Source organism: Rhinopithecus bieti, unplaced genomic scaffold, assembly GCF_001698545.2.
Source record: "Rhinopithecus bieti isolate Rb0 unplaced genomic scaffold, ASM169854v2 scaffold_46259, whole genome shotgun sequence".
In the NCBI taxonomy this organism is placed as follows: domain Eukaryota; kingdom Metazoa; phylum Chordata; class Mammalia; order Primates; family Cercopithecidae; genus Rhinopithecus; species Rhinopithecus bieti.
Genome location: NW_016818844.1, coordinates 1,484,647 through 1,502,701, shown reverse-complemented (window position 1 = coordinate 1,502,701; position 18,055 = coordinate 1,484,647). Strand labels below are relative to the sequence as shown.

General features: G+C 36.1%; 1 protein-coding gene across 1 annotated transcript in view; it reads right to left on the bottom strand.

Annotated features, from left to right (window-relative positions):
• The window catches only part of PCNX2 (pecanex 2), a 295,611-nt gene that overhangs the window by 160,321 nt on the left and 117,235 nt on the right, over nucleotides 1-18,055 (bottom strand). Inside the window, exons 17-19 of the mRNA XM_017857713.1 lie at nucleotides 16,192-16,301; nucleotides 14,948-15,044; nucleotides 118-210 (exon numbers count right to left, since the gene is read on the bottom strand). Of these exons, the coding sequence (XP_017713202.1) occupies nucleotides 118-210; nucleotides 14,948-15,044; nucleotides 16,192-16,301 (300 nt within the window). The remainder of the gene's footprint in view (nucleotides 1-117; nucleotides 211-14,947; nucleotides 15,045-16,191; nucleotides 16,302-18,055) is intronic.

The following is an 18,055-nucleotide window of genomic DNA, read 5'->3' as shown; positions in this document are numbered from 1 at the left end:
GGCATTTCGTTTCCTTCTCTAGCTCACGTGTCTTGTCAATACCCTGTAGCTCCATGACAGCTTTGTTATTAAGGAGAATAAGGGGGCAGGAAGAGTACAAAGTTGGTGGATACATACTCGCAATGACAGGAATACAGTGCTGGCGCTGACTGCAAATGAGAGGACAGCAACCACTGCGCAGACGATGAGATCCCATTTTAAGACATCCGTCTGGAAAGAGAAAACCAGCGGTAAAGGCTGCTCTTCATTTCTCTCAGCAACTCTGTGTGACCAGGTAAATCAAGCGACGGGACATTGACCCAAGCTAAACTGTTTTTCCAGCCCATCACTTACCTGACACACTCAGTGGCACACACCAGATGGGCTGTTCACTAGCTCCTGCTTAGGGAATTTCAGGGAGACTAAGGTGGGCTGGGGGAGAGTGGCAGGAGGGAGGAATAATGCACTGCAAAGTTAGTATATGTGTGCTAACCATAGAAAGAAGAAAGGTTTTCTACACAAGCAAGAGGCATAAGGTTCTTATAAGGTTCTCGTATCTGATCTGTGTTTCCACAAACACAGATCAGATACGAGATTCCCAGAGAGCTCCCCAAAGGGACTTAAATTATTAAGGTCTGATAAAGGAGGTCAAAGTACTAATCATCTTTACTTGGCTTTAGGGTGTCTTGGATTTTAACATTCCAAAAACCTGGATAAAACAAATAGAAGCCTCTTAAACATTTCTTATTGCTTTGGACTAGACCAGATTTGGCATTTTAATTTACCAGTCAGATCACTGGTGAATTAAAGAAACCACTTCCAAATTATTTATATATATGTGTGTGTGTGTGTGTGTATATATACATATACATGTGTGTATGTATACAGATATATATATGCAAGAGGTACACCCATTACATGCAGATAATGAAATGTTCAGTAACTCACTAATACATTCCCATGCGAAATTGTAGTGTAAGCTGGGGCTAGGGAAAACAAAGCAAAGTTCAACCTAAGAATGCCGTGAATGCAGATAGATGGAGAATGGTCTGTTAGCTCCAACGGAGCACAATACCACTGGCTGAACAATCTAAAGCAAACAGGAGGAACCATCACTTCTTTTCTCTCTGTAGAGGCGGATTAGTTATAGTACACAATTTTTGATCATTTGAAGATATCATACTGTTACCTGAAAATTCTGAAACCATCAATACATTTATACCTTCCTTTCTCATACTGAAGGGAATTATGCCTCTTAAATCATTGTTTTTTAAATTAAAATGTGGGGTTTCTTGCAAGTCATGCTCCTTCCTGGCTTGCTGACCATATTATCAACCAAAGTGATAAAAAGAAACAGTGAAAAAATCAGGATCCTAGATTTATTCATAGTAATTAACGGTTAATCTGATTTTGGGGCAGGGATAACCATACGACCTTAATTTCGAATCTATGAAATGTTTGTGATCAGAGAAATTCACCAAAAATTTACTTTAGTTACAGGCCATATATTGCTTCCTATCACTCCAAATGCTTCAAAAAGACCAGACCTTTCTAGAGGAATAGTCTGTAATTCACTGCATCTTTAGGCTGTGGGGAGATGTTAATTTTCTTTTCTATTTTCATTAACATGGTTTTATGTCATTTAAAAATTACTGAATGTTTATCTGAAAGAAGATAAACATTTTCCTGAATATTCTAATTTAAAATCATGTGTCATGTTTAACTGACTAATCATCTTTGTCTAAAGGGAAAATAGTTGGCCAGCAGTATGACTGCTGGAGTAGGGAGGAGGGAAGGCTGCATTTCTAAGTTTCTTAAAGCAGAAGCAGGAATGAGCTTGAATTATTGTTACTTTTTTTTCACAGTTAGATGACGTATGGGAATTCCACTGTGATTTCTATCAGTGTTATGTGTATCCCGTATAAATATAGACCATTACACAGCCTTTCTCTATTTATTAAAATGTTCTCTCCACCCATTTCTTTTCTATATTATAATTTCTAAATAACTTATTCAGATAAAATTGACATACCAAAAAGCCACATATATTTAAAGTGCACAACTTAGGCTGGCGCTATGGCTCACGCCTGTAATCCCAGCACTTTGAGAGGCCAAGACAGGTGAATCACTTGAGGTCAGGAGTTCAAGACCAACCTGGCCAACATGATGCAACCCTTGCTCTACTAAAATACAAAAACTAGCCGGTTGTGGTGGCTCACACCTGTGGTCCCAGCTGCTCGGGAGGCTGAGGCAGGAGAATTGCAGAACCCAGGAGGCCAAGACTGCAGTGAGCCGAGATCACACCACTGTACTCCAGCCTGGGTGACAGAGTGAGACTCTGTATCAAAAAAATATATATATGTACAACTCAACAAGTTTATATATATATTTTACATTTATAAATTATATAATATATATTATATATAATTCTGGTTATGGTTTTATGGGGATATATATATAAATCATGGGAATATATATATCCCCATAAAACCATAACCAGAATTAAGATAATTAGCACATCCATTACACCCCAGTATTTCCTCTTTTGCTTCTTGCTAATCTATCCCTTTCCTCACCATAGACTTGATTTTCTGTTTTAAGTGATCCTCTTGCCTTGGCCTCTTGTTTTCATTTTCTAGAATGTTTTATAAATAAATTCATAAAATATGTACTTTTGGTCTGGCTTCTCTCACTCAGTGTACTTATTCTGAGAGTCATCCATGATGTCGTCTGTGTCAATAGTGCATTCCTTTTCATTGCTGAGTAGTATCCGTCTGTATGGATATACCACAATGTGTTTATCTATTCACCTGTGGGTAGATGTAGATGTTTGAATTTGTTCCCAGTTTTTGGCTATCTGCAGCTAAATAAAGCTGCAACAAATATTCATGAATATTTCTCTGGACATGTTATTTCTTTTCTCTTGTGTAAACACCTAGAAAAATGGCTGGCTTATGTGGTAGGTTTAGTCTTAACTAAACCTTAAGAAACTGCCATAATCCAATTAAAAATTGGGTAAAGCAAAAAAATTAGCTGGGCGTGGTGGCAGGTGCCTGTAATCCCAGCTACTCAGGAGGCTGAGGCAGAAGAATGGCATGAACCCGGGAGGCAGAGCTTGCAGTAAGCCTAGATTGTGCCACTGCACTCCAGCCTGGGTGACAGAGCGAGACTCGTTCTCAAAAAAAAAAAAAAAAAAAAAAAAAAAAAAAAAAATTGGGCAAAGGACTTGAATGGACATTTCTCAAAAGAAGACACACAAATGGCCAAAAAATATTTTAAAATGTTCAATGTCACTCATCATCAGGAAAATGCAAATCAAAACCACAATGATATACCATCTCATCCCAATTAGAATGGTTATTATCAGCAAATGCTGGTATGGATGTGAAAGAAAAGTAATCTTACACACTGTTGGTAGAAATGTATATTGGTTACAGGCATTATAGAAAGCGGTATGGGGAGTTTCCTCAAAAAATTGAAAATAGAACTACCATATGATCCAGCAATTCCACTACTGTGTATTATTCAAAGTAAATAAAATCAGTATGTTGAAGAGTTATCTGCACTCCCAGGCTTAATGCAGCATTATTCACAATAGCCAAGATATGAAATCAACCCAAGTGGCCATAAACCAATAAATATATAATATATATAATCACATTTTATATATGATACCACATTTTTACATGATATATATGAAATATATATCATATATAGAGAATATATAGAAAATGTGATATACACAAACACAGCCCCATGGAATACTATTCAGCCATAAAAAAGAATGTAATCCTGTCATTTTGCAGCAGCAACATGGATGAACCTGGAGGACATTATGTTAAGTGAAATAAGACAGGCACAGAAAGACAAATACCACTGAGTTCACTTATTTGTAGAATCTAAAAAAGCCAATCTCATAGAAGTACAGAGTGGAATAGTGGTTTGTAGAGGCTGGGGAGGGGAGAAGGAAGGGGGAGGACAGATTGTTCAATGAGTATAAAATTATAGTTAGAAAGAATAAATTCTGTTGTTCTATAGGATAGTAGGAAGACAATAGTAACAATATCATAATGTATATTTCAAAATAACTAGAAGAGAGGATTCTCAATATTCTTACCACAAAGAAATGATAAATAAGTGAGGTGATACTTTAAATACCATAATTTCATCATTGCACAATGCATACATGTATGAAAACATCACAGCATACCCCCACAAATGTGTACAATTATTGTCAATTAAAAGCAAATTTTTAAAAAGAAACTGCCAAGCTGTTTTCAAAGTGGTTGTAACTCTTCTACATTCTCAACAGCAGTGTGTGTGAGTTCCAGTTGCTCCATAGTCTTGTCAATAGTTTTTTAAATTTTAACCATACTAGTGAATGTATGCCTCCTAGGGCACATTTTGCAATATCTGGAGACATTTTGGTTTTTACAATTTGAGGAAGGGAAGAAATAATACTGCCATTTGGTGGCTAGAGGCCAGGGATGCAGCCAAACATCCTCCAATGCACAAGACAGCCCCCCCACAACCCCCACCTCCCTGTAACCAGGGAAATATTCTGAGGCTGAAAATGTCAACAGTGCTGAGGTTGAGAAACCTTAATGGAGTGGTATCTAATTGTGGTTTTCATTTGCCTTTTCCAATGACTAATGATGAACATCTTTTCACGTACTTCATTTAAAGTACTATTTATAATAGCACTAAAAGTATACTTAGGGATAAATTTGAGAAAAAAAATGTGCAAGACAGAAACCACCTAACATCAGGAAAGAAATGAGAGAAACTAAACGCAGAAACTAGATAAATAAATGGGGAGAGATACTGCATTCCTGGATTTGAAGATTCAGTATTGTTAATAAGTCAATTCTCACAAAACTGATTGGTAAATTTAATGAAATTGTAATGAAAATTCCAGCAGAAATTTTTTTTTAGAAATGGACATGCTAATTTAAAAATGCATATGGAAATACAGTAGACCCTAGAATAGCTAAAACGACTTTGAAAAAGAAAAAGTTGGAGGACATACAATACCTGGTTTCAAGGTTTATTACAAAGCTACGGTAACTATGGTATTGATGGTAGTGGTACAAATACACATCGAGATCAATGGAAAAGAATAAAGTGTCCAGAAATAGGCCACAACAGATATATGATCAATTGATTTTCAACCAAAGTGCAAAGGTGAGATGACAAATCCCCAAATGAGGAAAAGGAACATCTTTTCTACGAAAGGCGCTGGAACAATGGAATAGCCATCTAGAAAATAAATAAATAAATAAATAAATAAATAAATAAATAAATAAATAAAATTTAATAAACAATAACCAAAACACCTTGATTACTTTGCTGCACATACAGAAATTACTCAACATCATGAACCTAACAAACCATCAAACTGCTCAAAACAACCACAAGAGGAAATCTTAATGATCCTGGATTTGGCAAAGATTTCTTAAATGGAGCACTAAAAGTTTGAACTGTAAAAGAAAAAATTAAATAAATTGGACATCACAAAAACGTAAAACTTTTGCTCTTTGAAAGACACTTACAAAAAGGCAAGCCAAAGACTAGGGAAAAAAATTACTACTCATAAAACCCACATTCAACAAAGGACATTTACCTACAAACAACACCCTCCTACATCCCTAGCTGCACATGGTAAAAAGTTCTGAACAGATGCTTCACGGAAGGAGATACACAGATGGCAAATGGTAATTACTGAGCTTTTTACTCTTGATGCTAGTTAATGAAACTAGACTGCTCTCCTAATATTGCTGAAAATAACATCAGCAAAATCAAAAGGAAACAGTTGTTTTCCCCAAAGCCACCAAAAGCAGATATTATTCTGCTCCAAAATTTTATCCTGGAAAATAATATTTTTTTTTTGGTGGGAATGTAGATAGGTGCAACCCATTATGAAAACAATATGGCGGTTCTAAAGAAATTTAAAAATAGGCCAGGTGTGTTGGTTCACGCCTGTAATTCCAGCACTTTGGGAGGCCGAGGTGGGAAGACTGCTTAAGGTTGCGAGTTCAAGACCAGCCTGGGCAACATAATCGGAACCCATCTTTATATTAAAAAAAAAAAGATATTAAAAACAGAACTAGCATGTGCCCCAGCAATCCCTCTTCTAGGCATATACCCAAAGGAAATGAAATCACCATGCCATAAAGATATCTGTGCTACCACATGTATTGCAGCACTGTTCACAATAGCCAAGATGTGGGAACAACCTGAGTCTCTGTCAACAGATAGATGATGGATAAAGAAATTCTAATATAAACGTAAATGGAATATTCTTCAGCCTTTATAAAAAGAGACATCCTGCCATTTGCCACAACATGGATGAACCTGGAGCACATTTTGCTAAGCGAAATAACCCAGACACAGAAAGACAAATACTGCATGATTTCACTTTTATGTAGAGTCTAAAGACAGAGAGAGAGAGAGTCAAATATTCAGAGACACAGAATAAAACAGTAGTTAACATGGGCGTGGGGTAGGTAGAGATGGGGACAGGTATGTTAGGAGTTATAAAGTAGCAGATACGTAGGATAAAAAACTCCAGCAATCTAATGTACATGAGAACTATAGTTAATAAAACTGTACTATATTTGGGATTCCTGCAAAATAAATAGATTTTAGCTGCCCTTGCCACAAAAACATAAAAATGGGTAACTATGTGAAATGATGGATATTTTAACTTACTTCACTATAGTAACCATTTCACTGTCTATATGTACCTCGTGACATTGTGTTATATACCTTAAATATACACAATAAAATCTCTTTTTAGCAAAATAAAAATAATTATCTTTAAAAGGAATCTTGTAACACACCTGAACTTCAGAGTCCGCTACTCTGTCCTGTGAAAGCAGCCTTTAATGCTCTAAAAAGTTTGTAATTTTGGTTGGTTTTCCTGTTAAATAACTTTTTGCTCATTTAAATGTATATTATTATACCTTTCCACCTTCTCTAAGATATAAATATGTGTGGGTTTTGAGGTAGGTATATTTTATTTTAATCTTAGTTTTATAATATAAAAAGAGAATTTACTAGTACCACCCTCTTCCTTCACATGCTTGAAGGTTAAAAAAAATCTGTGACTCTGTTAAAGTACTTATCTAAAAAACAAGAGTTTAAGAATCTGTTTCCTTTCAATAAATGTCCTATGTCTTAAGAGTGAATTGTACTGTGTTAGATCTTACAAAAATGAGTGTGAAAGGGAATATACTGCAAGATGGAAGCAAAATGCAAATTTAGGTCTTTGTAATTTGTATTATTAATTAGGTTTCCCATTATAGAATAACATAATAATATTGCAGCACCCTAGAACATAGAGAAGAGAGGGGAGAATCATTTACAATCATTATAGCCTGACATTAATGGTATTAGCATTTTTGTGTTTTCCAAGCCAGTATTTTTCCTGTGGATGTTAAACCAGGCTCTAGCTATAATCATTATGTATATGAATATTTCTATGCATATTTTATAAGTAATCTTAGTGTGCAAATAATTTTCTACCTTTTCTACAGTACTTTTTTGTAAGCAATATATATACATACATATATATAATTGTATAGCCTCACTAATATCATTTAATGGCTAAATAATTTACCATCTTGTGATGTCATACACATACAATGCCATTATGATCACTCAAAACATGAATTTAGTGAATGAAATTGAATGACTTATAGTGCAAACATCCCTTGACTGCTACTATCAGGTTGCCTTCCATTGTTTACCATGATGAATTATGCTGAAATTATTATCTTTATGTCCCTGAATTTTTTTTATATTTTGAATTAATTTTCTAGAAAAACTCTAGCAAATAGATTTACTCTATTGCAGGTTATAAGCATTTTACAATCCTTGATAAATTATGCTTTTCCAGATGATTGTAATAATTTACATAAACACAAATGATATCTAAGAGATTCCCTCTTGACACAATTGCACATCACTAATTTTTCCAGTGCTCATGGTGTGTACAAAAATGCCATCTCATTTTAATTTGCATTTTTAAATTCATACCAGTAATTATTTCATACATTTACTTAACAATTCATTCCTAAATTTTATATAAAATTTCAAATGGCTTCATTTTGAAGCTCAGATATATACATATTTGTATACAATTATATACAAATGATGCCTACAGGGTTTTAAAAATCAAATTATAAGGGTTGTTGGTATTAGAAAGATATTTACCTTTGCTAACTTTGCTACAAGTACTGTACCAAATTATTTAAATTTTGCCACCTTTTTTTACATACAGAAGTTTAAAATTTTTATGTTCTTAAATCTAACTCGGGGTATTGTGTGTGTTATTTCTTTATGGATCCTATGTCTGAAAATCATTTTCTCTGTATATTTTGGATAAATGTTTGACTTTAATATCTTTTTGACAATTTATTTTACTTTTTAAAAATGTGACACGGGTAACCATAAAGTGCATATAATAAGTATGTACAATTTAATAATTACAAAGTGAACACCTCTATGACCACCAACTAGTTCAATAAATCTAACATTTCCAGCATCCTAGAAGCTTCTGGTACGTGGCTATCTGATCAGTAATCCTTCTCTTGCCTCCTAGAGGTTCCCATCAACAATCCTGACTGGTGAAAATCATTTTCTTGCTTAAAAAAAAAAATGATTTCACTACTTATGACTTAGGTATGCAACTGTAAGCTGTTTCATTTTGCCCATTTTTACTCAGCATATTGTACCACACTATATGCATTATTTTGTGTCTTGCTTCCTTTGCTCAACATGATGTGGTTAAGATTCACTCATGCATTGCATTTGGCTGTAATAAGTTCATTTCCTTTGCTATAGACTACTCATTTGGCACTTTCATAAATAGATGCTATCATGAACAATTTTATATGTGTATTTTGGTGCAAATGGGCAAGATTTGCTCTAGAATAAGTACCTAGGAGTAGAATTGCTGGCTGCAGTCTATTCATGTCTTAAACTTTATGTTACCAAACTTGCATCCAAAATGTGTATACTAATTCACACTCCCACCAGCAATACATGAGACTTCTCTTGCTCTACACTTGCCAACACTTAGTGAGAACTTTACATTTTTTTAGTTCGCTAGTTTTGAAATGGTAAGTCAGTGTGATTTTAATTTGGAGTTTTCTGATTATTAGTGAGGTTGTCCATATATTCATGTTTTTTGGCCATTTATATTTCCTCATTTGTGAAGTGTATGTACAAGTCTTCTGCCTATTTTCAGTGGAGATATTTGGTTTTCTTATTGATGTAGAGGAGTTTTATGTTCATCTAGACACTAGTGTCTTTTCTGTATAATTTAAAATAATAAGTCAAAGGTCATAATTTTAATTAATTTGAATCTTTTTGTGTTGTTTTATAAAATTATTTCCTACACTGCTCGCATAAAAGTAGTTTCCATTATTATGATTCTAAGTGCTTTCAGGTTTTATTTTCTCATATTTAGGCTTATAATTTACCTGGAATTGACTTTTAAGTATAGTGTGACATAGTAATCCAATTTCCTTTTATTTGTGAATAACTTCTATTTTTCAGTTTTCCATTTTACCTCTGTTTGGAAGTGGAAGCTACATGCTTTGTTTCTCTTCCTTTAGTAGTTGCACAAAACATACCAACATGCATACCTAATTTATCACAGACCAAAATTAACAGTACGGGCTGAGCAGCCCGCATCCGAAAATCCGAAATGCAAAACACTACCTTCCTTTGAGTGTCACATTGGTGCTCAAAATGTTTTGGATTTCGAAGCATTTCAGGTTTTGGATTTTTGGATTAGGGATATTCAATCTGTATCTTTATTCTTCTCTTGGACATTACTAAGACCTCTGACGACTTGAAGTTCATTTCTCCTCTCGTCCAAACTTGTGTGTTATTATAGTCATGTATTTTTATTCTACCTTACATTTTTTAAGCCAACTATATAGCCTTATCATGGTTTTATGCAGTTAACATTTATTCAGATTTGCAATGTACCTGCCACTTTCTTTTCTTTTTATTCACTTGCAAATCAGATTTTCCATCCAAGATCACTTTCTTTTTTTATTTTTTCCTTTTCTCCTCAAATTACTTTTAACACAAGATCACTTTCTACTGAAAAATACCTTCAGAATTACATGTAATGAGGGCCTCTGAGCTTTTATTTTTCTAAAATTTATTTTGTCTTTATCCTTAAAAAATATTTCCACTAGGAATAAAGTTCTAGCTTGGCAGTTACTTTATTTACATATCATTAAGTATATCCAACAACTGTCTTCTGGCTTCCATGAGGGCTCTTGATAAAGGAGCTTGCAGCCTGTCATTCATTTGCATGTAATCTGTTCATTCTGTTTACCTGCTTTAAGTTGGTCTGTGTGCTTGGCATGCTGCATTTTCACTATGGCTTGTCTGGTGTGGATTCTTTCTTCTTTAATTTACCCTACTTGCGATTCACGTAAATTCCTGAATCTCAAGATAAGTGTCTTTCATCAATTCTGGTAAACTTTCAGACATTATCTCATCAAATATTGATTATGCTTTAGTCTCTCTTTTTCTAGGAATTCTGATTGGATATATTTTAGATTTTCTCACTCTATCCTTCAAGTCATTTCTCTTTCATATTTCTTGATTTTTTTCTTTTGTCAATTAGTGTTACATTCTGGGTAATTTCTTTTCTCTTTATCTTTCAGTTCACTAATTCTCTCTTCCGAGGTATCTAATCTCCCATGTGGGAGGTCAGCTCACTGCAACCTCCACCTCTCAGGTTCAAGTGATTCTCCTGCCTCAGCCTTCCAAGTAGCTGAGACTATAGGCATGTGCCACCACAGTTGGCTAATTTTGTATTTTTAGTGGAGATGGGGTTTCACCATGTTGGCCAGGCTGGTTTCAAACTCCTGACCTCAGGTGATCCACCCGCCCTGGCCTCCAAAAGTGCTGGCATTACAGGCGTGAGCCACTGTGCCCAGCCCAGTTTTCACTCTTAAATCTAAACGTGCTAAGTTCCTTTTTCTTACACTTCTTTCTCAAGTTTTTAAAGACTATGAACTGCTATTCTTCTAAAGGAACCTTAGAATCATTTCTCAATGTTGGGAATATAATGTCTTTGGAACTGTTTTGAATTATATGAAACCTACAAATTCATTAGAAAGAACTGGCATTTTATAAATCTCAGCCTTCCTATCCAAAATCAGGTTATGTCTATCTCCACTTATTCAGAACATCATTTACACTTTAATAAACTGCTGTAGTTTACTTTATTTGTGACACTACTTGTTAAAATCATTTCCATTATCAATTCGATATTTTGTTGGTACTGTGAGTTGGATCACATTTTCATAGGTTACTTCTGGTATGTTAGAAAGTTCTTGCTTTTCTAAATTTTATTTTCTCTGGTTGTATTTATGCATCCTCTTATTACTCGTAGTTGATTATATAGTATGCACAGAAAAGTTTTATATACACATATAAATCAGCATTTTTTTCTCTTTCTCTTTGCTCTTTACTATTTTGTTTTATATATCTAAGATAATTAAATTAAATATATATTTTATATTATAGTTATATATTAGTTTTGTGTCTTTTCTTAGATATAAATATCTTTTATATTTATCTTATATAAATATCTTTATAAAGATATATAAATATATATTTAATATTTAATTTATCTTATATACAAAATTATATATAAATACTCTATTTTATATATTATATGTAATATATAAATTTATGTTTTAATACATATAAAGTAGAGAGCAAACTATTAACTTATTGAATATCGTTTCAGAAGTTCTGGCAGTGAAGCTAACAAAGAGAACAAAAATGAAAAATTTATATATAAATTTTGGATTTATGGTAAATAAACTTATGGTAAATCCATGCAGGTTTAACTAAGAAATATATTAGCTCTTCATATACTGAACATTTTAAACTCACTGTGCCATTTTATATAGTACTTCACACTCCAACTCTCAAAGGAAGCTTAAGAACCCCTGGTCCAACATTCCACATCTAGCAGCATGGGACCAGAAAAATCTAGATATTATAACCAATGATTTGGGAAAAAACTGTTTGAATTTTACACATAAGAATTAATAGGCTTCTTTTTTTTTGCTTCTAGGAACTGAAGAAAATTGATACAGTGAAAGGAACAAATCTAAGCATAGTAAAAAGGGTGTTGACAATGACGAAGATGTGAAAGTTAAAAGCTTAGAGTCTGTGCTAATAAGACATATAGAAAAAGACTAACCAGACAAACCACTAGTAGAAGTTATATCTTTATTAAGTAATGAATTTTGGTGATAAACTTTGTGTGCACAACTTATCTTGCTCATATGCAAATGTATAGGCCCATTGGTATATCTCTGTCTCTAGATCAATGTTTCTTGAAGTACAACCTATGGATCGCCTAAACAGAATCACCTGGGTGAATATTCCTGTTAAAATGAAGATCCTCAGACCCTTTCACAGGCCAGATGAATCAGACTGTTGGGGGAGGGCTAGAAAACTGAAATCTAATGAGGTTTCTTAAGGGGTTCTCATACAAACTAAAATTTAAGAAAAGAGAGGGAGACAGAGAAAATAAAAGGTGGAGAGAGGTACAGAGAAAGAAAATCAGAGACAATGAGGAGGGGGATTTTATGCTTGCACGGTGTCACAGAAGGCATTATATATCAAACTCTAAAAGCTGAATGTGATATTCCCATTAAAATATTATAATTAGGCCAGAGACTTTTCAGAGAAATGAACATAAACATCTTATTAAATCACCTAACAAGTTATTGCTCCACACTGTACAAAGCATTTCAAAGGGTATGAAAACCAAAGTAGGCAACACCTAGCCCATCACATCTAATTATACCAATGAAATACTATCAACCTCTGCTGGGCAAATTTCTGGTCAAATTTCTTTGTAATTCCTACATTATTTTTAACGGCAATAAATCAGAAAGTAGAAATGCACCTTCATCAGTCATGAAATCAAGGAAGACTGAAGGGCATAGTTTTTCTCAGATATCCACGGGGAGAGTTTTGGGTAGACTCTGGACCACCCTACGGCTTTTACAGAAAATGCTGTAGGAATGTCAGTCTGACCTTCTCCCTGTAAGTCTCCTGGTATAAATATTAGAGGTCAGGTTGTGGATGCTAGGATTATGTCAAACACTTCTCTTTCTTTTAAGCTGCCATCTCATCAGGCCCAGCTGCTTCGACTTTTAACCTGCTTTTAAATGTATCTCTGCTCCTAAAATTCATGAACTATGCCCTTACTCATATTAAGTGATTTGCCCTTTTATTCCCTTGTGGTGGAAAAAAAAAAAAAAAAAAAAAGCCTTAATACATTAGCTTGAATTGTGACCACACTCAAAGGCACAAAAGCTGAGTATGAATTTTTTTAAAGGCTATCATGTTGGCTGTGAGTCCCATACATTGTCTTGAAATGGCAGGCTGCAATTAAATTCAACTAAATTCCATGAACTCTACTGAGCACCCACTGTAACAACAGGCACTGGCTCTGTGGATATCAAGACAAATGAGCCACAGTCCTGGCTGGATCAACAGACTATTCCCTTTTCCTTTTATCTATCATTCCTAAGAAAACCAGGAAAAGTGTGAGTCAAGGACATTAGACGGCTCCAAGCTCAATATTCAGATGTATGAGAGCTTACACAATTAATGAGCATTGCTTTTCAAAGTATGAATGTTTGTAAGTTGATACCAAAGAAACTACATCTGCTAAAATAATTTTTGAAGCTGTCCAGAGCCATTTTCCTGGTGAACAAGGAAATGGCATCATTATTTTATAGCTGTAGGATTCTCTTGTTCCTTTCTTCCTCTCCTTCTTCCTTTTCTTCTCCTGTGCTCAACCCAGTGTGGTTACCCACTTCTCTGTGACCCAGCCATAAGTCTGAAGCTCAAGGGCCCCAAGCAATGGCTGTGCAGACATCAACTTTGAAAGAGGGCTCTGAACTAAGCATGGTGCTTGGGGGAGATGTGGAGAACAGCTGTGTGTGGACCACATCAGGAGGGCAGGTTGGCTAAACGTTTATCGACAAGCTTTCATTTGTGCAGAGCCCACCTGCTATTTGGTGCCAGCAATACGCAAAACTGACTGAATGTGATTCATGTGACTATCCTGGCAAACTGCAGCCACCTGAGGGCCACCTAAGTGCCCACACCATGTGTGCACAACAGCCGCCATCAAGATGCTCTAAAGGGCTTGTAAAAAATAAAGGTTCCTCTTCAAAGACTTTCCCTCCCCATTTAATTAGGAATAAACAGTAACTTCTCTTAGAAGCAAAATTTATTCAAAGACCTGTACTAACATTCTTAAATATTTACTAGCTGTGACAAAGAAATCTATGTACTTTATGCTCTTAGCTCCCACAATTTAGCCTAAATATTTGCCCTGAAGGCTTATACTGGTCCAAGCAAGCATTAAGTTATAGCCTATTCCTCTTCCTTATTTGGAGGTGTTTTTACCTTTCTCGGCATTCCACAAGTTACTTCCTCCTTCCTTTGTTCTCCTCTACCTTTGCCTCTTTTAAAAAGTTCTAAGTTGCCAGCCAGTCAGGACAAATACAGCATGTGAGGTCCCGTTCCAGCCAATGGAAACCGGACACAGCAGTAAGGTGGAGGCGTCAGGTTATAAATGATCCTGTCTCCTTTGTTTGGTGTACTCTCATGGCAAAACTGCTGGCGAGTGTACCCTTTCTGCAGAAACTATAAAAATGGCCTTGCTGAGTAAATTAAATTTATGTTCAAGTGCTATTTCTTTACAGCACCAGAGAATAAGCATTTCAAACTGGGCTGCACCTGGCAGGCAGCTCAACAGCCCAGTGTGCCAGTTACCAAGCGAGGTGTCTCTTTCTGTCCTAGTCCTTCTCCTGTCCACCTGCCTAGAGCTCCACTGATCTCTGCTGAAAGGTGAGGCCCTCCTATACTACATTACACAATGCAAATGTCTCACCACTGAATCTTTCATCTTCTTGGGGAGAGGGTCAGCAGCTGACTCTTCCAGATTTTGATGTAAAAATTTAGGCAACAGTCTGCATTGGATGAAGGACCTGAAAGTGGAAAAAACATGGGTTTTACTTTATCAAAGATGTTCCTGGGACAGTGTTTTTGGTAAATAACTTCACCTTAGATCTCACGCCCACACATGACAAAACAAGTGCTCTCTTCATTTAAAATTTATAATAAAAAGAGGTACATGTTCAAATGATCATAAAGATAGTGTTTTGATTTGTAAATTTCATCCTAATGAGAGCAGTCAAGTACCTTAGCAGTATCATTGCCCTCTGCTGTCAGCAGTGGGACACAGAGAAGGTCCTCCATCTCTGCCAGCCCACTAGGCCTTCATCTTCACAATTAGCAGCAGAAAGTGAACATTGCACAAATACAATTGACACTAAAAATTGTGTGAACCATGTTTAACTTTTCTTTCCCCCATTTTTCATGCCTTTCATACTGCTAAACCTAATCGCCTAAAATTATAATGTCTATGGTCCTCAAAGAGTTATGGTTATCTTAAGTTAAAATCTTTCATAAATTTAAACAAATTACATAAGATGCTACTGTCAATATCTGAAACCCACTGTGGCATCACATGAAAGATTTCCAGTGCCAGAGTAATGATTAAAGGGAAGATTGTAATGTATACTTTCACATTACTAAGGATTACATTAAATACATGTTAACACTTTGGTGCAAATCTCACTTTAAATCCAGAGGACGTTGGTCAGATTGAGAACAACAACAACAACAAAACAATAATATCAAACAAAATCTTTCCTTTCAGAGGTGCTGGTTTCGTCTCCCCAGGGTAACTGCCTAGACCAAAGGCAGGGATGCAGCTTCATGAATCTAGAGAGGGTATTGTTGAGGTGGTAGCTTCTCATCCAACTCACCCAAGGGAAAGTCACAACAGGGCTTGGGTGTTATTGGCCTTCTGTTCCTGCCACTGTGCATTTTACTCCAAAATCAAAAGAGCAAAGCTAAAATGTTTGCTAGATGTTCACTTTTAATTGTTATTAGTTTCTGGCTAGTCCTGTATTTCTCCTCCCCTCCTCTAGTGAGTGACCAGCTAGTTTAATAATGAGAATGAAATCACAATGGGCAGTGAACTGCTGTCTCCCCACCTCAGTCACAGCGCAAAGCTGCAGCAACCATGCCCCCAGCTCAGTGATGAGAGCACAGGCGTAGACCACTCACATGAGTACAGATGGGTCACTGCTCTGCCGGCTCAGATGGTAGGAAAGGGCGACCAAGAGGCCACAGAAGGCTGAAAACAGGGCCGGGATGTGTTGCGTACTCCATGGTTCCTAAAGAAAAGATGTCAGTTAGCCAAGTCATTCCACGGCTGCATGGATAGCAGGATCTCTATCAAACATTTAGAAACATCCCCAAGTTCCAGCTGGATGGACCAGTTATTCCTGTGACCATTCCTGCCCGTGGGCATATAAGCATCTGGTGGGCACACAAAAAAACTCGCCTGTTGGTTTATAAACATTGAGTTTGATAAGGGACTTTTTGACTAATAGTACATACTTATATGAATAAAACTGAATCTTTCCTGAAATTAAGCTTATAATTTTTTATAGAATGTAATATTAAACATGTGTCACTCCTCTGAATTCAATATAATTAATAACAATTATAATAATTGCATTTCTCAGTGTTTATAAATTGATGGTCTAAATGGCATAAGAAGTATAAAAATGACATAAGAGATAAAATAGACTAACGAACTGAAAACTTGATAAAGATTGTAGAAAGTAGAAAAGTTCCTCTTTAAAGCTCATCTTGGTTTAAAAATAAAATAATACACACTAGGAATAGTAGCTTCTTACTCTAAAGCCTCCTATCAACTATCAGTTTTTACACTTTAGCCCAGTTAGTTGCTTTGGCTTACTCAGACATGTCTGGACAGGCCCAGGCAAGTCTTAGCTCATAGCTTATGCCACTTCCCTGTTTGGAAATGTTATTGCTTCCTTAAACCTTTCGTGAGCAACTTCCTCTTCTTCTTTGTTCTCCCTTGCACTTACCTATTTAGGAAAGTGTTAAGCTATTAGCAAATAGGGTATCAGTTTAAGACTGTGAGGTCCAACTCCAGCCAATGGATGCTGGACACAGCGGTAAGGACGACCCAAATGCGTAAGGGATAAATATGTCTGCTTTTCCTTTGTTCAAGTGTGCTCTTGCCATTGTTCCATCTGTGTGGGGCACCCTTTCTGCAGAAAGCAAAAATGGCCTTGCTGAGATGTTTAACTTTATGTTTGAGTGCTATTTCTTTGTGGCACCAGGGAACAAGCATTTCTAACAAAGATTAAAGATAGTCACCTGAGGAAAGAGCAAAGTTATTTGAAATGAAAAGAGACAGGCACTTCAGGTTTAATTTGATAGAAGCATAGATGTCAGTTATCAACACATTGTACTCAGCCTGGCAGAGCAGAACATGAGAAATACATGTTACCACCCCAAGCAGTGTGGTGGCCTGGGACTCTGGCTCTCCTTCCACACACACCTGCTGCTCCCACCAACACAAACATGTCTCTCACACACCAAGAAGAAAACATCTACATATTTAACCTTCTCAGTCACCATCAGCGGAATCACTGATGCCTTCGGAAAGCTGAATTTAGTCAAGAACTTAAATACTTTTCTCTCAAGATTTTTTTTTAAGGATGGGTTAATTGTGCTTACAATGAAATCTACAAATGAATGAGTCAAGTGTGTGTTAGACAGGAATCTAGACCCAACATGGCGGCGTTACCCGGCGTAGCAGGCCTTTTGTTAAAGACTCCCTTCACCCTTGTACACACCCGCAGACTTACATGCGTCAGAATTCTGGTTGGGCAACCACACCCCCCCATGACCCACAGCTCACCTGCATTTCACAAGTTTGTAAACAGCAGTTTCAGTTAAACAGTTTCTAAAGACCCCTTCCTCATGACATTGCAGTTTCAAGACCCACCAGGACTTGTTTTGCACAACCACTTCCCCATCGCTCAAGCTATAAAAGGTCCCTACCCTCCTCCCTCAGCGCGACTTCCTCGGCCCACACCTTTGGACCGAG